The sequence below is a fragment of the Cervus canadensis genome, chromosome 5, assembly GCF_019320065.1.
Source record: "Cervus canadensis isolate Bull #8, Minnesota chromosome 5, ASM1932006v1, whole genome shotgun sequence".
Taxonomy (NCBI): domain Eukaryota; kingdom Metazoa; phylum Chordata; class Mammalia; order Artiodactyla; family Cervidae; genus Cervus; species Cervus canadensis.
The window spans coordinates 68,202,331-68,225,427 of NC_057390.1; the positions used below are offsets into that span (position 1 = coordinate 68,202,331).

The following is a 23,097-nucleotide window of genomic DNA, read 5'->3' on the forward strand; positions in this document are numbered from 1 at the left end:
AAGGGCAGGGAAAGAACCCAAAGTGGAATTAATATGCCCAGTCCGTGGGTAGAGTGTGCAGAAGCGCAAGGGAGGTCAAGGGAGTAAGGTGGAAAGGTATGTGAACTAGTTAAGAGTTATATTCGATGACTTTGGGTAAGAATACTGAGCAGCAGGGCATGACAGATTCCCAAAATCCCCATGAGGAAGATGCTAATAGTTTCATTTTATTTATAAGAAAACTAAGTCACAGAGAATTTAATTTTCCCAATGTCCCCAAAATACTAAGTTTAAAGCCAAGATTTAAACACAAATCTATCTAACTTCAAAGCCCACGCTGTCAAAAGAAAGAGAGACATCTGTAATGGAAGAACAGTGATAGAATTAGGGCTCTCAATATAAAAACAGATAGGTTCCTATGTGCCAGTCATACCATCTCAGTAATTATCCCAACCATGCACTTTAGAGTAAATCAATAGTAAGCCCAGTGTGCTTAAGAAAGTTAAGGTTTTCAGAATTTATGACCCTGCATGTCTGAATGCCCCCACCCTATCCCAGTCTTTATTTTTAAAAAATCAGCTTTATGGAGATATCATTTCAGTATGTAATAAGATTTCACCCATTTTAAGTTTATGATTCAATGAGTTTTGACAAATGTATATAATCATTTACCAATATGATCATAATATAGAACTTTATCACTCTAGGAAGCTCTCTGTGCAGTCCCTTTGCAGTTGATATTCTCCAGCCCCTGGCCTACTTTCTATCTCAATACTTAGGCCTTTTCTAGAATTTCATATCAATGAAATTATACAATATGGTATGTAGTCTTTTGACTGGCTTCTTTCACTAAGCATAATACTTTTGAGATTCATTCATGATGTTGTATTAGCAGTTCATTTCCTTTCATTGCTAAGTAGTATTTTATTATTATATTGGATATACTACAGTTTGTTTACCCATTCATCAGTTTCAAGGACATCTGTATTGTTTCCAGTTTGGTGCAATTATAAATAATGCTGCTATAAACAGCACATATAGGTCTCTATGGAGATATATGTTTTCACTTCTCTTGGGTAAATATCTAAGAGGAGAACTGCTGGGTTATATGGTAAGTGTATGTTACATAAGAAACTGCCAAACTATTTTCCAAAGTGTCTGTGTCATTTTGCATTCCCACAAATGATGAATGAGATTGTTCCAAATCTACACCAAAAGTCAGTATTTTAGTCTTTTTAATCTTTTCCTTTCTAATGAATATGTAGTATTATCTCATTGTTTTTAATTTGGATTTCCTTGGTGTCTAATAATGTCTAGAATTTTTATACATACTTTTTTTGCCATCTATATGTCTTCTTTGAAGACACCTCTGTTCAAATCTTTTGCTCATTTTTATTGGCTTGTCATATTGAGTTTTATTACTGAGTTATGAGTTCTTTATCACATGATTTGCAAATATTTTCTCCCAGTTTGTGGCTTGCCTTTTGATATTCTTTTGAAGGGCAAAAACTTTTAACTTTGACAAAGTCCAGTTTATCTTTTTTTTTTTTTTATATTTCATGCTTTTGGTGTCCTATGAAATCTGCCTAATACAAGGTTACAAAGATTTTCTCCTATATTTTCTTCTTCTGGATATTGTGTCATTTTAACTCTCGCATTTAGGTCTCTGACTCATTTGAAGTTGGTTTTTGTGTATGGTGTGAGATAAAGTTTTATGTTTTGCATATAGATTCCCATTTGTTCCAGCACCATTTGTTGAAAAGACTGTCCTTTCATCCATTGAATTACCTTGTCAAAAATAGGTTGACCATATATATCTGTGGGTCTATTTCTATATTCTCTTTTCTGTTCAACTGATCTACATGTCTATCCTTACATCAATATCTGTGATTACTATAACTTATGGTAACTCTTGAAATCAGATAGTTGACATCCTCCAACTTTGTTCTACTTTTTTCAAAATTGTTTTGTCTATTCTAGGTCCTTTGCACTTCCATGTAAATTTTAGACTCAGTTTGCCAGTTTCTAAAAATTGCAGGCTAGGGTTTTTATTGAAATGGCATTGAATCTGTAGATCAGTTTCGGGAGAACTGACAACATATTTTTTATGCTACTGCAAATGCTATTGCTTTGATAATTTTAATTTCTTATGATTATTATTAATAATTGCTGGTACACAGAAATAAAATTGATTTAATATTGGTTACCTTGCTAAAGCCACTATTTCTAGTAACTTTTTTAGATGTCTTAGGATTTTCTACATAGGTGATTATGCCATCTGCATAGTAAGAGTTTTACTTCTTCCTTTCAAATCTGTATACCTTTTCCTGCTTTTCCTTTTTGATTACACTGGCAAGGAAATCCAGTATGATGCTGAACAGAAACAGTGAGAACAAATCCTTGAATTATTTTCAGTATTAGAGGGGGAAGCTCTCAGTCTTTCTCATTAAGAATGATGTTAACTATAGATTTTTCATAAATGTTCTTTAGCAAGAAGATCGAGTTATACCTTTATTCCAAACTGAATTTTTATCATGAATGAATGTAGAATTTTATCAAATGCTTTTTCTGCTTCTATTTTTTTTTGAGTATAAGTAATATACAATGTTTTTAGGTTTTTAATATAGTGAATTCCTTTTTTAAAAATGTTAAACCAGTCTTGCATTCCTGGGATAAACCCTACTTGGTCATGATATAGATTCAATTTGCTAAAATTTTTAAGGTTTATACACCTATATTCATGAGAGAAACTGATCTGTTGTTTTGTTTTGCTTTTCCTTGTAATGTCATTGTCTGAATTTGGTACCACAGTAATGCTGGCCTTATAAAATGACTTGGGAAGTGTTCCCTTGTCTCTTCTATTTTCTGAAAGAATTTATGTAGAATTAGTATTGTTTCTTGCTTAAACACTTGCTAGAATTCTCCAGTGAAGTCATCTAGACTTTGGTTTTCTTTCATCTAGCCTACAGTTTTCTTTGCAAAAAAAAAAAAAATCCCTTTTTTTTAATACAGAAAAGATTTGCCTTTGCTGTCTACCAACACACTGTACAGCACTGAGAATAAATGTAAATCAAGCTGTAAAAATTGTTGGTGCCGAAATAATGCTTCTGGCACACACAGTTCTACCAAGCACTGTGTTTCCATGACTTTCGCTATAGTGGGAAAATATTTAAGTGATCTAGTAGAGTCTTTTCAGATATAGGTACAGTATTTTTTAAACTTCCTTAAACATCTCCTTTGCAGTCAAATGCCCTATTAGCTGACAGGAGTATGTAAGACTAATGTCTTCATTGGTGCTAGAATGTTTCCTGTCAGCCCTGTGCCTCTGCTCTGGTTAGGCTGCAAGTTAAAAATGAGCAAGGCACAGAGGCATGACTTAACTTCTCATTAAATATGCTTATTGCCTTAAATTTTTTTGGAAAAGTATTACAAGCTTAAAATAGTAAGCTTAAATAACAAGGTTAAACAATAATATAAAGGTAGATAGGAAAAAGAAGAATTTGCCATTCTTTGCAGATAAGAAAAATAAATTTTAACAATTTAATACATACCCTTCTTGATTTTTTCTGTATTCTTTTTTAAAAAAATGCATACATACTCTAGGCACAGGTGTTTTTCTTTTTTCTCCCACCAACCCGCCATGGGATTGTGATATTGAAATCTTTTTTGCCTCAAGTAGTGGACATTTCTCCAGGTATGTACATATACTGCTAACCTTTCCTTATTAACAGCTGCATATTTTTTCTGTAATACAAAAGTATAAGTTTATTCATCCATTCTCCTGTTTGATAGAAGATCACGTTATTTCTAGTATTTTGTCTTTAGAAACAATGCAGCGGTAAACATCTTTGAGCATATATCCCAATATATAAGAGCTTTCACTTCTGTAGATTTCCAGAAGCAAGACCACTGATCAAAAGACATACACATTTTTTAACAAATACTGTATTGCTCTTCTCCATTCCAACCAACAAATTTATTATATGAGAGTATCATTGTCCTCTCTATCTTCATCTTGCTGCTTTTGCTGTCAATCTTATTCTTGTGTCAGTCTGATGGGTAAAAAATATTGATTTGAATTTTCTTTAATAGCTGATAACGTGGCATCTTTTCTTGTTTATTGGCAATTTACTTTTCCTTTTCTGAAGTTGCAAACCTATATCTTTTGCCCATTTTTATCCTGGATTTGTCTTTTTCCCAGTAATTTGAAGGTGTTTTTTGAATATTAGGAACATGTCATATATACTAGAATTTTCACCAAATTTGTACTTTTTCATTTGGCTTTTTTTTTTTTTTTTTTGCCTGAGCAACGCAGCATGTGGGTTCTTGGTTCCCCTACCAGGGCTTGAACCTGGGCCTCCTGCAGAGGAAGCACAGAGTCTTAGTCACTGAACAACCAGGGAAGTCCCTCATTTAACTTTATTTACAGTGTCTTTGGACATATATTTTTTTTTTTTTAATTTTTATAAATTAAATCTATTCTTTTTTTTCATCATGGTTTTTGGGTTTAGTGACTTGCTTATGGTTTCCTTGCCTGGAATTATTCAAATATTCATCTAAATTTTCATATTATATTAGTTTTATTTTTTTACATTCAAGCCTTTAACCTACCAGGAGTTTAACTTTGTGTATGATATAAGGAGGAATGAAGATGTGAAATCTTAAGTTTGCCAAAAAAAAAAAAGGGTTTGCCATAACTCTTCATATGTTGTAGTATTTCCCATGTTTTCATAATACACCCTCGACCTAGCTCCTAATTTCTCTGCTTCAGACCTATTGTCACACTGCTGTGCTCCAAACTCAGGGAGGGCATGTCTGTCTCTTTTTCCATTGTTTCCATTAGGAAACACTAATAAACAATTTTAAGGCACCTAGCACAGTGCTTGACATATTTTCGGTACTCAGAAAACATTTATGGGAGGAAGGAAAGTGTTGAATTCACACCTGTGTTACTATGACTCCTTGGCAAGTTTAATATTGCAGGCTTATCTGAGTAAACAAGGGGAAATGTCATTCTCCTTAAAGCCATTCACTGTCTCATGAGCTCACTCAGTTCCTTCCGCCTCCTATATCTTTGTTCTAAGGCCTTCCTTCTCCCTATAAATCTGTCCCATTTCATAAGGACGCCCCTTAAGCAGGCTTTCCTCAAACCCTTCCTTGTAGTTCAACAGTATATGTAAAGTACTGCCATATTAGCGTTTAATCCACAATGGATTTTACTGTTTTTCTTCTTTTTTCTTTTTTTTACTGTTTTTCAAATACCCATCACTGTTCTAGGCACATAGCTCATTAAATACTTAAACTGCAACTGAAACAGTACTGCATACCAAGGCTCTTTATAAAGGCTCGAGTAGAGCCTCAAGATTTTTTATGAAAGCCCTTGGGACTAAGGAAGCAACAAACTGGGGAAAACTGGACCCTGAAAGCTGTTAAATACCAGAGTGATTTTTCAAGTGAAATTGTGTCATCAGATTTATTTTAAACACATTTGTTGGATGAACACATGACTAAGTATTGCCCAATCTGAAGGCGAGGTCAACAGACTTTCTTTGGTGGTTTTTGTTTCCATGAGTTCCTATATGGCCTTCACCAATGTAGGCCTTTGGAAATTCAGGGAAAATGGAATAAGCCTTATATGTCCCTACATTTAGTTTGAAAATAACATCTGAATGCCTTTCACCACTTGATGAATTTTTAATGGAGAAACAGCTAATTCGAACGTTAGGGCAGAGAATATACAAGATGAGCTTGGAGCATCTTATAATGTCAGAGAATAAGGAAAGCACTCAAAAAACAAAATAATGCGAGTTTATCAGAAGGACACAAGTGCCAGATGAAAGAACTCCCAATGGTCAAAGCTGGAACAACTTGAGCAACAAAATAGTGCAGTGTTGGATTATAGCCCAAGGAGTGAAATAAATATCCCTGAGTTCATACTGATATATAAATAAACAGTTAAATAAATAAATGAGGGGAAAGAAACATATCTGCCATAGAGAAGAGTTCCAAATAATTTATGGAGATACTCAACCCCCAAGAAGGTAGAGCATAACTCCCCACCCCTTAAGTATGGATTACACTTAGTGATGTGCTTCCAAAGAACACAGTGTGATAAGTGGGACCAAAGTAACTTTAGAGTGGAGACAGCTGACAAAGACTACCTTAGCCAAGCGATCGTGATCAACACAGTGGTAAGTCATGTTGACAGTATGTACCCTTGTTATGCTCTGATGAGAATGACACTTCACCTCTGTGGTCTTCCTCCCTACAACCATAAACACAGTCTAATCTTGAGAAAAACAGACACAAATCCCAATGGAGGTACATTCTACAAAATACTCAACCAGTCCTCAAAACTATCAAGGTCATCAAAAACAAAGAATGTCTAAGAAACTGTCACAACCTATAGGACTTTCAGGAGATATGACAGTGAAATGTAATTCAGGTATCCTGGATGAGATCTTGGAACAGAAAAAAGACACTAAGCAAAACTAATGAAATCCAAATGCAGTATGGCTGTGTATGTGTGTTCACTCAGTCATGTCTGACTCTTTATGAGCCTTTGGGCTGTAGCCTACCAGGCTCCTCCGTCCATGAGATTTTTTCAGGCAAGGATTGGAGAAGATTAACATATCCTCCTCCAGGGAATCTTCCCCATCCAAGGATCAAACCCACATCTCTTCTGTCTCCTGCATTTCAGGCAATTCTTTACCCACTGAGCCATCAGGGAAGCCAGAATGAAGAATGGAGTTTAGTTAATACTATTAACACTGTTATTTAATTAGTGGTGGCAAATGTACCCTAGTGATGTAAGATGTTTACAGAATTGGCTATGTGCGATGCGGAATCTCTACTATCCTTGTGCGTTTTCTGTAAACCTAAAACTAAAGTTAAAAGTATATTTACGTTGTGAAGTAATTAGCCTCCAACTAATAAAAAAAAAAAAGAAAAGAAAAGAAAAAAAGTATATTTAAATATTTTGAAAACACAGACTGGGCAACAAATGACTATATGCTTATCTCTACAAATGTGCTTTGAATTACAGGGTGCTGGTGACAGTTTTGTGGGAGCTTTGGCCTTCTACCTGGCTTACTACTCGAATCTGTCCTTGGAAGAAATGCTCAAGAGATCTAATTTCATCGCAGCGGTCAGTGTCCAGGTCACAGGAACACAGTCATCTTATCCATACAAAAAAGACCTACCCCTTGATCTATTTTGATTGCTATTAACTCCAAAGTAAATATACCTAGAAATAACATGTACTTAGGGATGGTCACTGTTAACTAGCAGCTTACTATAAAATGTCACCTCCTTTCTTTGCAAATACTATGTTCATTTACCAAGTCATCCTCAAGCCTTCAATTATTTCTTTATAATGATTTCTTTGCTTTTCATGCAAAAGTCAACTAGACAGAATTAAGGATACTACAACAAAGACCTGTACAAACAACCCCACCATTCAGGAACCAGCAAACTCTACTGCCAACACATCATGAATACTGTTATGTACACCAAACAGCAGAATTTGCAAGCAACAGTGTCTAATCAGAGCAGAGAATGTTAAATAAGGGAAAGATGACTTGGGCCACACAAGCAGTTCCTAAGAAGGGCAGCTGATATTCAGCTTTGCCTTGAGTGTTGTCAGAGAAGCCAGAAGTTTACACGTTTATTGAAATCTTTCAACATTTAAGTATCAGCAACTGAGTTTTTTAACATTGTAAACACCACCTGTGGGCCACTTTTAGCCTATGTGCTAAATAGACAAGTCATTTGCTAAGCCAGATTTTAAGTTGGGTTTTTTTTTTTTTTAAGTGATTCCGGCATGTCACAGCCCCTTTACACTAGGTTTAGGTAGAATCAAGTGAAGGATTTTTCTTGTAACCCAATACCACAATGTAGAGTTTCAATCTAAAAATAGCTAAGATCTCACCTATTATTGCTTTCAATTAGAGCTTTAACAAAAGATGCCAGAAAAATAGCTGACTGACTAATGCCGCAAGCCTCTAAGACTCAACAACTGTCTAATTCCATTTCCAGAGAGGCGCGCTCACATTTCCTCAGGAGACAAGACTGGGCCACAGGGAGGGAACACCTGTTACTCAGGAACAGCACAAGTTTCTTTTTTTTTTTTTTCTATTTATTATTATTCGTTGGAGGTTAATTACTTTACAATATTGTAGTGGTTTTTCCCATACATTGACATGAATCAGCCATGGATTTACATGTGTTCCCCATCCCGATCCCCCCTCCCACCTCCCTCTCCATCCCATCCCTCTGGGTCTTCCCAGTGCACGAGCCCTGAGCCCTGAGCCCTGAGCACCGGTCTCATGTATCCAACCTGGGCTGGTGATGTTTCAACCTTGATAGTATACTTGTTTCAATGCTGTTCTCTCAGAACATCCCACCCTCGCCTTCTCCCACAGAGTCTAAAAATCTGTTCTGTACATCTGTGTCTCCTTTTCTGTTTTGCATATAGGGTTATCGTTACCATCTTTTTAAATTCCATATATATGCATTAGTATACTGTATTGGTCTTTATCTTTCTGGCTTACTTCACTCTGTATAATGGGCTCCAGTTTCATCCATCTCATTAGAACTGATTCAAATTCTTCTTAATGGCTGAGTAATACTCCATAGTGTATATGTACCACAGCTTTCTTATCCATTCGTCTGCTGATGGACATCTAGGTTGTTTCCATGCCCTGGCTATTATAAACAACAGCATGGGTTTCTTAATGTTTGTGGTCATGGTGGACACTCCATCCTTCTCCCCTGTAAATGCTTTAAATGCTATAGGATACATACCAGCAGAGCTCAAAATATGAGCTGATCCTTACCTTCAACAAGAAATTTGACAGGGAGAGAAATGAGCAATTTTGAAAACTTGTGGTAAACAATAGCTTGGGTGGGAAAGCATACAGATCTGGGTAGGGCAGGAGTCCTACCTGTACATTTGGGATAATCAGTGGAACTTCCAAGCTGGTTGGCTGTGTAGTAACCACTGCCCCAGGAGCTGAGCCATGAGCTTTATGGAAATACACTATAGCACCTCTTATTAAAAAAAAAAAATTCTAGAAGTAGTCCAAACTGTTCCTAGAAAATCCTAGATACTGCTTTGGTGACCTGAGTTTGAGAGTGTGGACCAATGGCATTTTTCTAATTCTATAAGCACAGATCAAAAATAGAAGTTCTCTTGGTTTCTTCTGTATTAAGAGGCTGGCTTCCTCCTTTCATTCCTGCTCCCTTTGCCATCCGTGTTATCGCACAGGAGTTCTTTCAAGATCTCTCTGGACCATGACCCTGCCTTTTCTATGAAGTACAAGTGAGGGCAGACTGGAAACTCTTGCACAAATCTCACTATGGAAAATTTTCTTTTCTTATATGAAACAATGGTTATTTTTTAGTACTGTAGTTTTAAAATTTCAAATAGTGGGGGAAAACATCACCAAGAGACAATAGCACAGGCTATTTTAATATATTTTATTAAGGGCTATAAAAATATCCAGAAAGATAAATAAATGTGATGCAATGGTATATGTCCTAATATGAAGAACTTGTTTTCACTGCATTGTTTTCCTTCACAATGGCCTTCAAATCACAGGAGGCAGTGATTCCGTGCTATTTCCTCTTCTTTTATTACACGCTGCAGAATTTCTGAATCAGTATCCCACCCTCGATCTTCTCATTTATAAATCAAATTCATTTTCAATCCATTGTTTAGAGGGAGCGTATTTTTTTCTGTTCCACAAAGAGGACTTTTTTTTTCACTGTAGGAGGAGAGAAAAGGATTGTAGCAGAAAACTAAAAAGTATCATCAGCATTTTTTAATAAAAATACACATCAGACCATGAGCCCTCTCCTTTCTCTTCTTTTACTTTCCTTTGTCATGAGGATGGAGCTGACTTGCAAACTCAGTTCACTGATCCCAGAGACCAGACAGGACTGGAAAAAAATGGTAAGGAAAACAGGGAAGGCCCATCAGCCAACCTGTGGCATCCCTGATACCCCACAAAGTCACATTTAACCAATGTGAAATATTCAAATTAAAAAAAAAAAATTACAGGCAAAAAAAATGTCTTCACTCAGCTAATGCCCACTCTTGTATGAGGTAAAGCAAGGACAGATTGTAGGAAAAAGCTGGACTCCAGAAAAAGAATGGAAAAACTGAGCAGACCACAGAAGAAAAGGAAGCCTGGCTGAAAGAGTAAATACACATTAAACCTTGTACTTTCCAGAAATGGTTTCATATACCCAAGTACAGATTTACTATTATAACCCAAATCTTATTATTATGAATATCATAACAGAGTATAGTTCTCTGAAACACACCAAACAAAAGTGCTCACTGCCTGGATGAAAGATTAGAGACTAGATGCTAAGCAATAAGGTTTTGATAGTTCCTGTAATGCCCTATATAGCATTCCACTAACATCACATCTCTCTCTCTCTCTCTCACACACACACACAACCACCCCACCTGAATTCTTCTTTGCAAAAAAACAAGAACAGTGCACCAAGGAAGATCCAGGAACTCCAAAGACTATGTATGACATGACAGCAACTCACTTGTCCCTACCACACAAGAAATTTTAGCTTTGTTTTTTGTTATTCTTTGATAATTAATATGGATACCCTGTGAGATCCCCAAACAGTCTATTATCAACAGTTAGATAGGGAGCTTATTTAAATACATTCCTACTTTTACCTCCATCTCTACCCTAATTCTACTTCTATAGAACTAGAGTGGGACTGGAAGTCTGTATATTTTAAAACTCAGGATGATTCTGATGGCAGCTAGAATAACCATTAACCAGTCAACAGAAACTTATCTGTAAATTTAATAACGTATTTTATTACTTTGTACATAGGAATATTTTTAATATATTTCAAAAGATCTAGTATTAAACATAAGTAGGACCAGTGCTCCTTCAAATTCAAAGGAAGACTACAAAGCATTGTAAGACAGTAGTAAAGAACCCAAACAACTTTCCATCAATGTTATTCACTGCAAGAAGTATTTCCATGTTTTTCCACATGGAACTAAAAAATGGATTAAAAAAAGAACCTGTCTCATGGATAACTGGTCAGGAGATTATTCAAGTGACCCTGGATAGGAATAACTGATGAAGACCATATCAATGAAAATTGATATACTTGCTGCATTCATTCCCTTAATTCAAAAGTTCATAGAACTGTGCTAGGCAATGTGGAATTTATGAAAGTGTAAGAAGAGTCCCTGATTTAGTACCAATATACCATGAGGTACCTGTAGGAACATCCAGTAAGCCCCACAGGAACCTAAAGACTAAAAGGGACTGGAATGGTGAGGCAAGAATCTCACAAACAGGGTCAAGTTTAGGCTCTCAAGCATTTGGATGAACTAACAGGGAAGAGCATCTAGTTTAGACAAATGGTGGCAGGAGGTAAGAACAACAGTGCTGATCGCAGGGGAATGTCCTGATTAAAAAAGGAAAAAAATAGACTAAATTGGCTCCATGTAATAGAAAAAATAGGGGGCCTGGAATCAGAAAGACTGGGTTCAAGCCTTGCCTCCACCATTTATCTACTGTAAGTTCTTGGGCAAATTTCTCAAAATACTCTTCCTTCAGTTTTCTTCCCCATGAGAGGGATAACTCCATCTCCCTCACAGGGCTGCCAGAGAGCAAACACTCCCTATGTGTTAGCTGAGTTCAAATGACATGCTGCTATCCACAGTCATAAACATAAATTAATTTTCTGTCAAAATATTTGCTGCTTAATTCACAGAAGAATGAATCTGTCAAGTTCTTGCCCTACATCTAACCTAAACCTATTCTGCTTCAATTAAAGCCTATATTGTCTTGTTTAGTCATCCAAGGAATTAAAACTGACAAGTTTTCATTTTCTTTATAATAAACCTTCATATATTTAACAAAGTTTAATACACTTATGCCTCAACCTTTAATCCTTCCTCCTGGGAAATTTGCATCTAGTTTCATATGAGGAAAAGAAGTCTGAAACGACACAGGCTGGTTCTAGCCATAGAGTATACCCTGAAGTACTCACATAGTTGGGAATTTTTCCATGTTTCCTTGCCTGATTTTCTTTGTAAAGCAGACAAGCAAAACATTACCCTTAAACCAAACCCTTAAACCATTTTCTCACTGCAGTAAAACATGCTAGGACAACTGCCAAGCTATTTGGTACCCTGGGTGATGGGGCAGGCCGCAAGGCAAACATCATGCAAGCCCACAGGGCATTCAGTAGGTGGGCAGAAAGCCAAGCAGTCAGCTATCCCAGAACATTCTTTTCTTCAGAAGAGACAAAGTTGTGTTGTCAAGGAACCAACAATCCCTTCTCAGAAAAGCTTTAATCGTTTGTCTGAAATTTATATATGAATATTTTCTTCCACTTTCAACTCATGGTTAGAACTGTTTATGGTTGTATCCTTTCCCGATCTCAAACTGTAAAATCAATCTAACAGAAAGTTCCTAATACCTCCATACTAAGACTGAAAATTCCAGTACATTTTCACACTTAAAATCTCACAGAAGGTTATTCAATCAACATTTATTAACGTTGTACAAGTTCCTAAAAAAGCTCTAAAGGAGCTAAAATGCTAGAAAACCACTTTATTGTAAAGTTCATCACTCTGGGTTTTCACCAGCTGATACAAAGAAATCAGAGAGAAAACCACCACATCAATCTAATATCATATTGCTATTGGTCTGAAAGTTTGTGTACCCCAAATTTATGTTGAAATCCTAACCCGTAAAGATGATCGTATTAGGAGGTTGGGCCTTGAAGAGGTGTTTTGGTCACGAGGGTGGAGCCTTTGTGAATGGGATGAATCCTCATAAAAGATACCCCACAGAGGTTGCCTGCCCCTCCACCAAGTGAGAACACAGCAAGAACCCCCTCCTATAAACCAGGAAGAGGGCCCTCACCGGCAAGTCACCATGCTGGCACCTTGATCTTGGATTTTCCAGGTCCCAGAACTGTGAGAAATAAAACTGTGTTGTTTATAAGTCATCTAGTCTGTGGTACTTCGTTATATCAACCCAGACTAAGACATATACCTTATCATTCTAATAATTTTTCATCATTTGAGATATATCATCCTGAAATTCAGACTCCTAATCATCAGGGACAAACCTAGAATTCCCTTTTTATTAAAGAATGACCAGAAAGTTTCACATCATAAAAACAGCAGGAAATTTTATTTCTGTTAAAGAATGGAACGCATACCATTTTTTTTTGGCCACATGGCATGCAGGATCTTAGTTTCCCAACTAGGAATTAAACCCATGCTAGCCACTCCAGTATTCTTGGGTTTCCATTGTGGCTCAGCTGGTAAAGAATCCACCTGCAATGCGGGAGATCTGGGTTCAACCCCTGGTTGAGAAGATCCCCTGAAGAAGGGAAAGGCTACCTACTCCAGTATTCTGGCCTGGAGAATTCCATGGACTATATAGTACATGGGGTTGCAGAGTCGGACACAACTTAGCGACTCTCACTTTCACTTTCACTCCTGCAGTGGAAGCACAGTCTCAACCTCTGGACTAGCAGGGAAGTCCCTCTCAGAGCCCTCTTTAAATGCCTCTTTACACTGGTACAGCCCTGATTTTTTTGAAGGTGATATTATTTTTTATTTTGATGAATTCAGCATAATGAACAGTTTGTAAGATCTTCTTTGCAAATTCTGAAAGCAGTTATTAAGGTGGCTGTCAGCCAGATTCGTACTAGTGCCCAACCAGAGCTCACACACTAATAAGTGAGTTTTAGCCTCCTCTCTCCATTAGAGGGTCATACGTAGAGTGACCTCAGGGCCTAGGTTTTGGAGTCAGACAGTCCTAAATTCAAATCTTTATTCTGTCACATATTTTAGTTATGTGTCCTTAACTAAAATCCTTGGCATCAAGCTCATCATCTATAAAATGGGGTTCAGATTGCCTGAAGAGTATGGGTGCTTGTGTTGCGATGCATTCATATATCTGAAGACTTAGGCAAGTAAACAAAGAAGACAGAATTTTCCATTTTGTCTGGTTATTCACAAGTACTCGTTTCCTTTCTCTCAAGGGTCACTGCCTTCTGTTGCCTATATTGTCCTTCTGTTGTTGTTTCAGGAGGGAAGGTAAATTCAGTCCCATTGCTCCATCTTGGCCAGAAGTGAGTCTATCAGGCCTTGTTCTTAAGTAACGAAATAACTGATTACGACGCTGCATGCATGCTAAGACACTTCAGTCATGTCTGACTCTTTGCGACCCCAGGGACTAAAGCCTGCCAGGCTCCTCTGTCCATGGGATTCTCCAGGCAAGAATACTGGAGTGGGTTGCCATTTCCTCCCTGAGGGATTATGATATTAACTGCCTATATTTCATTATTTAATGGATTAATTTGAAGAAATAAGATTCTAGCACCAATTCCAACTCTAATCAACAACCAAGTGTCTTATAATTCAACTCAACCTTGACATACTTCTCTTTCTGTTTCCCAAACAGTATTGCCTATTCTATTTACATATCTGGATTTTCACCTTCAAATCTTCAGTTATCTCTTACTGGAGAGACATTCCCTGAACTATCCTACCTAAAGAATAAAGATGGGATCTACCTCCTTGCAAGTCTATCCTGTATCTCAGCATCCTGCTTGTTTCCTCACATGGCACTGAGCATTAATTGTCGTCTTCCTTCCTCTCCCTTCCAAAACCAGACTTTGATCGCCAAGACTGAAGGCAGTGAGTCTATCTTATGTCCATGACTATCCCAGCACCTGGGATAGTAACTAGCACCAAAGTAAACTTTCAATATACACTAGGAATGAATGCTATAGTGACAAAGGGGCCACAAAACTGCCTTTGTTCAATGTCATCTGAAAAGGGCAACAGGCCTTGAATTTATTATGGAGCAACTTTTCTGGAATCTTACCTACTGGATCATAATGCAGTAGAGTCAGTTTCTCCCATAGTCGGCTTCTCTTAGTGTTGAAGGAAAAACCTGTTCCAGCTTGGCTCACCATTTTCACCAGAATTGTTCTAAGATTTAAAAGCAAGTTGTTACAAGCTAAGGAAATAGACTAAAATCAGTCGTAGGAGGGATGGCACATTCTGAGAACACTATACAGTAGTATTACTTGTGGGAACATCAATTAAACCTTAAGTTCAGTTCTAAGACAGTCTATGTCTTAGAATGGTTCTGATTCCCAGGATTTGTTCCAATACACAGAGTGCTTTGGAAATGACCTAACCAAAGCAAGAAGACTAATCAAACTGCATTGTGGGAATAGACTCAGACCCCCACATTTCAGGAGGAGAAATCAGGACAAGGAAGATACACAAGTACTGGTAACCCTAGTAGGCCAGTCAGGAAGATAGTTGTCTCCGAAGAGCTTTATCTTTCATGTATGAGCAGTTAAGAGTGAAATCAGGAAGCAACAGAATAAAGGGATTGGAACTTCCATACTGACAATGTGTAAAACTTTGTTTCCTTTCATAGTTTAAGTTACAATCATCCAAAGCACAAAGTTCACGTTTTGTCCCACTGGACCATTTAATACCTCATACATTTGTTACTTTTTCAGGTGTCTTATCTTCCTGTGTAGATCATGCTATTTGAGTTCTCCTCTAATTCCAAAAAGAATTTGAAGCACCTAAGATATATTACACATCTTTGCATCCCTTTCAATGTTCAGCATAGTGCTTCATGCATTAGAGTGATACAATATTAAGTATTTGCCCTATGGAAAGCACTATATGCAAGGCCCTCTAAGTCTACATCTGCACCCTGGAGAAGTAACACTAACAGTGTGGAAGGTGAGTTGTGTACACAAGGTCTGTAAGGCAAGACATGTGACAAATGGCACCAGAAGGACACAAAGAACATGAGAGGTAGGGCGCACCTCTAAAGAAACTGAAGACACAGCAGATTCCCCCAGAATGTGAAGAAAAAAAATAAGTAACTGGATTATGTGAAAAGATATATATAAAGCAATAAAAGATATTGAGGGAAGAATACTAACATACATGTTTTTCATTAACTTTAATCCAGAAAACCTAGCTTTAAGGATTATGTGTCTTGGGTTGTAACCAAATGCTGCCTGTTTTAGAATTTTTCTATTTTTAACACAGAAAATCTTACTTCAGTTATTGTCTACAAAATTTATTTTTGAAATACCAGTTTGGTATTAATAGTCTCTCTGGTACAGCATGGAATCCTTAGCCTTTGAGATTTTTGAAATGCTTGTACCATGAATGCAAAAGATTAAAAAACTCAAAACTGACTATGTGGATAGTCAAATCACAGCTTTTTTTGCTATATTCCTGTAGTGAGCTCCAGACAAATGGCCCCTGATCCTCAATTTGAGAAAACAGAACTGCAGTCATAGTCCAAAAAGCATGGGGACCCTGATGATTTCTTTAGGAACAAGACAGCAAAAGCAACTTTTAAGTAAATTAACTGAGAGCTCACTTAAGTAGATCAGTTGGGAGGGAGGGAAAATATTTTCGGAAACAGTTCATGGGGCCAAAACAATTCATCGAGTGTAATCCTCAAATCAGACTTTAGAAAACTGAAGCCAAATGCTTAATTTAACACAAGAATTCATTGAGAGTAGCTGAACTAATGAGTCTAACATAAACAAGCTTTAAAAAAAAAAAAGAAAAACTGCTACTTACTTTGACTTGCTCTTGGCAACTTTTTCATAGGCAGGAAAAGTCGGATAGAAAAGAAAAAAAACTATTATCTTGTTTATGCAAAATTCAAATAAAGCTCAAATTTTAAGATTATAATAAAAATATTTAAATCATGAAATATGTCATAAGTTGTCACTCAAGTAACTACTCCCAAGCTATTGGGGATCCCGTTAGGATTTTATAGAAGCCTCTCAAAAATCCAATCGGACCACCACAATTTTGGACGGAAGGCTCTACACAATCTCTTTTCAGTTGAACTGACTACCTTTTAAATTTTCCCAAAGTAAGATCTGCTCCTCTTCTAAGGTGCAAATATTTGCACTAGAACAAGCCTTTTCTCTGGTAAATTAACCTATGCAAACTTCAACAACCATCACGTCAGGTGGAGAAAGAATATTAAATCCATCCGGGAAGTCAGCCTGGTGCACCGCAGAACAGTCTTGGGAGCCAGTGGGCTTCGTTACCAGCCCGCTGTACGACCTAGGATCAATCACTGTTTCTCACCTGGAGAACTCGAAATGAGTGAATTAAAAATTCTGAAGTTTTCTCAGTTAGAACGTCCAGCGATTCTGCTGACACACCGCTACAGAGGGCGAGGGAGAGCCCCACTTCTGCCGGCCAGACTCTACCGTCCGAATGAGCCGCAACAGCCCCGAAATCTGCGCCGAAGACCCCCCAAGACCCACTCACCCCGCAGGGAGCGCGCCGCGGGGCATGCCGGGTGCTGTAGTCCTGAAGGCCTGGGAAGTCGCAGCGGCAGCTTCCCCACCGGCGCGCGCACTCCACCCTGCAATGTCCCAGGGCCCACCTGTCACCACCTCCCGTCCGCGCTGCAGACCCTGCCGCCGCCTCCAGCCCCACTTACACGTAACCGCTGACAGGAACATGGCGACAGTACCCCTGAAGACTCGGTAACGGGCCCGAAGTTCCCGCAACAAACAACTGCTTCCGGGGCACAGGCCTGTTCCGGAAAAGGATGTCCGGAAGTTCTCCGCAGCCACGCCCCCTACATAAACCTCAGGGCTGAGCCCGCCTCTTATTTGTGGTCTCTACAGTCCAGGTGTCTCTTATGTGGTGCTGTGGTGTGGAGTCCTTTTCATTTTGGGAGAAGACCTTTGTTATCGCTCGGGGTTCGCGCCCCAGACCCTAACTCCTACTTCTGGGTCAGAGTTAGATGTTTTCCATACATGTTTCACTAAATAATCGCAGTCGACTACATTAAAGCTACAGGAACTCTGCATGTTCCTCACCCACTCCAGGCTATCAGGCTTCTGCATTATTTCCTTCAATTGTTGCCTTCGTTTTCCCCCTCCAGCCCAACTCCATCTCCATCTGGTTAACATCTACTCTCAGTCCCTCCAGAATTAAGAACTCCACCTGAATATCCCTATTCTTGATTATGTGTTGGATTTCTAGGAAGGCTGGGCCCTGAGCATCTTAACTGCTGTATCTAAGCACCTACCTGGCAATAGGGGGCAAATAACTGAGACTGAGAGCAGTCACATAGTTTGCTTAATGTCACAAAACTAGTGAATAGCAAAGTCAGAATCTGAACCCAAAGTTTGTCTGACTGCAAAGACTCATGCCTTTCCCACTAGACATTGGGACCTAACCACTTTACCATCTTCCAATTTTCATCTCTCTGCAAGAAACCTGCAAGTACCTGCAACACCAGGTACTTCAGCCAAAACCTCATTTCCCAACTAATAATCAGGATTTTAGGATTTTTTTTTTCTAATCTGTGGTTTTATCTACATATTAAATATTACAAACAAGTGAAAGACTTATTCTCATGGATTATCCTCACTGAAGGTAATAAAATTATTAAAAAGAGAAAATGTTATCCAATACAACTCAATTTTTAAAATTAGGACTGTCCTTGCCCTGGGTACCTCTGATGGTTTTTTCCCATAACTAGATTCCAACAAATGAGCACCCTCTAGGTGACCAAATCCTTCCTTACCTTGTGTCGTTCAGCTGCTGACAAACAAGAGCTTCAGGTGTTCAAGAGGATAATTTTTTTTATTTAGGAAATTCCTTTTGAAGATTTATAAGAAAAAACACAAGACTGGAAGCCAAGGAACATGAATTCTAGTGTTTATTCTGTCCCTTGGAAAGTCATTTCAACTCTTCAGACCTCAGTTTCAGGCTCAATGTGGACACTGAATCAGTGATTCTCATTCCTGAGAGTGTATCAGTCATCTTGGGTCTTTTAAAAGGCCTGGATGCCAGAGGTAAGGCCCAGAGTCTATACACTATTTCTTCCCCTTCCCCAATTTTCTATGAAGAACCATTTTGAATATATCAAAAAGTAGAAAAGATAGTATAATGAACAAACTGTATACCCAATGCAGTAAATGCTAAGATTCTGCTATGTACATTGAATTTTTAATATGCATATATAACATGTATAGGTGTCATATATGTGTGTATATATATATGTTATATATATATATATATTATTTGGTTAGTTTTTGCCTAGCTGTGTAAAAGCAAATTGGAGACATCACAACCTTTCCCTCCTTTTCATTGTAAAAGTAGATTTTGTTTCTCTTTGCAGTTTTCTGTATGGTGATACTTCAGCATATGAAAATATCTTGCTCCCCATCAACCTTTCCTCAATGGTTTTAGCATTCATTGATGGTCTTTTTTTTTACTCAAGAATTATGTTTTGGGGTACACAGTGGTAATTTTTCTAACATTTCATTCCTTATTCATTTGTTAGTTGTCTTCTGTAAAGAAAAGCTTTCTATAATCAATTGAGGCAGAATTATAATTCTTCCTAAAAAGGCAAGATAAATGCTAATTGTTCTCTCTTTAATTACTAAAATTCAAGTAAGATATTAGCATAAGAATCACTTCCAATGGTGACAAAGACGTTTTCCCCTTTGTGTAATTTTCTTTAAATTTTTAGTATCACTATAATGGATTTTTATTCCTTGTTTTATAATCAAACATGGTTATTATTATTTTTGATGTTCAAAGTTTCCCAAAGGAGGTCATTAGGAGTTCCTTCAAGCTGGTCCAGTGTTTTTTCAATGCATTTCCTTCCTTGCTTTCTGTCACCAACTATCTCAGGTTAACCTTGTACTTTTCCTGGCCCAAACATGGAATCAGCCATTTCTTCAAGGTACCCTAGTTCTTTTGGAAGGAAGTGATATACGGAAGTCACCATTTGATGCACAGCACTGGACTAGATTTTAGGGGATTTCAAGTTTTATTTTAAGCCATAGAATTTTCATTTAAGTGAAATCTGTCTCAGAGCTCACAGTGTAAAATGAAGCATCATCTCTTGAGGGATGTCCTCAGAATCTTGGACTCCACAAGTCATGGAAACTCTGGATTATGGAAATGGCCACATTCTCTTCCAGTGCCATTGCTCTGGATTCCAGTTTGAGGTTTCAAATCCCACCCACAGGCCCTGCAGTCTTTTGTCATACTTCCATTGTCTTCCTTCCCAATCTGTCTGACCATGCAGAGGCCTGGTCCAGGGAGGAGAGAGCTTTATGGGCACATTGGCAGCAGCAGGAACAGCATGCAGCAGAAGACCACTCAAAACTTACACCTCCTCAGAGATAGGAAACAGCACTTCAGAATCAAATCAGGACCACAGTTATACAATTTCTGCCAAAGACTGAATGTTTGTGTATCCTCTCGCCTGCACCAAATTCATATGTTGAAACCTAATCCCCAACGTGATGGTTGCAAGTGGGGCTTTTGGGAGGTGATGAGGTCATGAGGGCAGATCCAGTTCTTGGATCTCTTCTCTGTCCACACTAATTCCCTTGATGGTCACATCTGGCTTATGTTTTTAAAAATCTACAAGCTGGGACCTGGCAGTCCAGTGGTTAAGAATCTACCTTGCCATTCAGGGGACATGGGTATGATCCCTGGTCAGGGAACTAAGATCCCACATGCCGTGGAGTAACTAAGCCTGTGTACTGCAACTACTGAGCTCACACACCACAGCTAGAGAGTCTGTGGGCCATAATGAAAGATTCCACATGATTCAACAAAGATCCTGCATACTGCAACTAAGACCCAACACAGTCAAATAAATATTTTTTTTAAAAAATCTACAAGCGGAAGACTTTCAGATTTATGTCTCCTGTCCCAATCTTTTCTCCAAATTTCAGATTGGTGCATTTAATTGCCTCCTTGACATCACACATCCAAAATCAAATTCCCAAAATTGCACTGCACCCCACAGTCTTCCTCTATGTCGGTATGTGGCAATTTCACTTTTCCAGTTGCTAAAATGGAAACCCTGGCGGCCAACTTGATACCTCTTTCTATTACACCCTATATCCAGCCCATCAACAAGTCCTGTCATTCAAATGTCACCTAATCTGTGAGGCCTCTGTGCCCACTCTGTGTGAAAAAGCAATGGGCAAGCACATGCACACACAGGCACACACTCCCTATTCACTCTAACCCACTTTTATATTTTCTGATAGTTCTTATTATCATTTAATATTACTTGTGTACTGGTTAATTTCCTTATTGTCTATCTTTGTTCACCAGAATGTAAATATCTTAAGATCAGGAATTTTGTCTTCTTTACTCACTTCTGTATCCTGGTGCCTGGAACAATGCTTGCTGCCTCTATTAAATATCTGTTGAATGAATGAATAAATGAATGAATGAATTGACTCTGGAATGAGATACACCATACAAATGTTAAATTATTAATACTTACATTTAAATGGCAAACAATGATAAGAATTTGTATACTGTTGATTGTTTCAGGCTTCAGGCAAACTTATAAGCTTACTTTTAAAAAGAGCATGTACAGTTTGTTGAAATTTTTGTATGGAGTAGAGAGAAGCAGTGCCTTTCTAGTCTTATTACTTCACCCTACATCCACCTGTTATTTACACCTAACACTTTGTTGGCAGTTGGTAAGTGTTAATTAAAATGTTTATTAATATAGATGTAATTTATGATCTGGGATGTGTGTGTATATTTGTCTGAATTTACATAATGAGCCCTCTGTGCCTTATTAAAGTGCAGAACAATTAGAGCATCCTAGCAGCCCAAATGGAAAGCGTATAATCCTTAGGGGAGGGGCACTCATCCTCTTTTGGCACCTGGGAGAAGGTAGAGCTGTTTAACTTAGATTCTCAGTCCAGAAAAATAGATGGAGGGAAACAATAACATCTATTGAATATCTGCTCTTGCAGGGCCTCAGTCAGTGTCTGCATTGTGTTGGTCAACCCCACACTGCTTAGCACTGGGATTCGGCCGTGAGGACCTAGGATCACAGCTGTTCCCCTCTCTGCTGTGCTGAGAGGTCCCTAACTGCGTATTTGTTCAGCCCACTGTCCTACCTACATCCTGCCTGACTTACAGTTGGGAAGTACAGCCACTGTTCTTGTCTACAGGGTCAGTAATCCTGGCTGCCTGGCTGTCCCAGGGGCCTGGGCACATGGGCATTTGAGGGAGGGAGACTACAGGACAAGGTGCAAATAGTTTCTACCCTCACCAACTCAATCCTTCCCAGCATCAGGGTCTTTTCCAGTGAGTCAGCTCTTCACATCAGGTGGCCAAAGTATTGGAGCTTCAGCTTCAGCATCAGTCCTTCCAATGAATATTCTGGGCTGATTTCCTTTAGGATTGACTGGTTTGATCTCCTTGCAGTCCAAGGGGCTCTCAAGAGGCTTCTCCAACACCAGTTTTAAAGCATCAATTCTTCTGCACTCAGCCTTCTTTATGGTCCAGCTCTCACATCTGTAGGGACTACCCTAGTGACTCAGATGGTAAAGAATCCATCTGCAATGTGGGAGACCTGGGTTCGATCTCTAGGTTGGGAAGATCCCCTGGAGAAGGAAATGGCTACCCACTCCAGTATTCTTGCCTGGAAAATCCCAAGGACAGAGGAGCCTGGCAGGCTACAGTCCCTGGGGTAGCAGAGAGTGAGTCACCTTCACTTCACCAACTCAGGCACCTCCTGGCAGATTGGACAGTTTCAAAATTGGGTCCTCCACCTCAACAATTTAGTATTACAGCAAAAACTTCTTGAGGGAGAAAGACTAAAGGCTGGCAAGACCTAGGGGCACCAACCAGGTTCAATCTGTGTGCAGAGAATATCCTCAAGTTGGCATTCAGTGCCTTCTATAGTCTGCCCTCACTCTCCTAATTCAGCCCCATCTCTCTTCCATGGAGCCTGCCCTTCCTGGAAGAGTAACAGTTACTCTTTGAAGGAAGTCTCTCCTGACCCTCCATTTCCCATCCTACCTTCCACAGTTTCCCCTAAGAGCACTTGTTATGTTTTCTGCCCTCCTTGGATCACTGGTCTGCCTCCCTACTGGCATCTAAGTCCCTTGAGAGCCAGAGCTTCTGAGTCTCTGTATATCTTCCCAATCCCACACTTGTGCACCCTCCATTCCCTGTCAGCAGGAGCTCTTAACACAAAGCGGTGCCCCACTAACTTTGACAAGTATGAACTG

General features: G+C 38.6%; 2 protein-coding genes across 3 annotated transcripts in view; one reads left to right on the plus strand and one right to left on the minus strand.

Annotated features, from left to right (window-relative positions):
- RBKS (ribokinase) overlaps positions 1 to 23,097 on the plus strand; it is a 128,346-nt gene that overhangs the window by 88,018 nt on the left and 17,231 nt on the right. Inside the window, exon 8 of one of the 2 annotated variants that reach the window (XM_043469052.1) lies at positions 7,025 to 7,326. The exons of the other annotated variant lie outside the window; for it this stretch is intronic. Coding sequence (XP_043324987.1) covers positions 7,025 to 7,198 — 174 coding nt within the window. The 3' untranslated portion in view covers positions 7,199 to 7,326. Of the gene's footprint in view, positions 1 to 7,024; positions 7,327 to 23,097 lie in introns of those variants that run through there. 2 annotated transcript variants of the gene reach the window in all.
- On the minus strand, positions 9,446 to 17,642 carry MRPL33 (mitochondrial ribosomal protein L33). Its single transcript, XM_043469055.1, has 4 exons — positions 17,514 to 17,642; positions 16,631 to 16,649; positions 14,886 to 14,992; positions 9,446 to 9,746 (listed from the first exon to the last, which is right to left on the minus strand). The coding sequence occupies exons 1-4, from the start codon at positions 17,533 to 17,535 to the stop codon at positions 9,697 to 9,699; spliced, it is 198 nt and encodes a 65-aa protein (XP_043324990.1). The 5' UTR covers positions 17,536 to 17,642; the 3' UTR covers positions 9,446 to 9,696.

Excerpts from the sequence above, each read along its gene's own strand:
- MRPL33 (XM_043469055.1), bottom strand. The coding sequence starts at position 17,535 with ATGTTCCTGTCAGCGGTTACGT. Across the intron at positions 9,747-14,885 it reads ACTGCATTATGATCCAGTAG|TGAAAAAAAAAGTCCTCTTT; the intron begins GTAAGATTCCAG and ends CTCCTCCTACAG.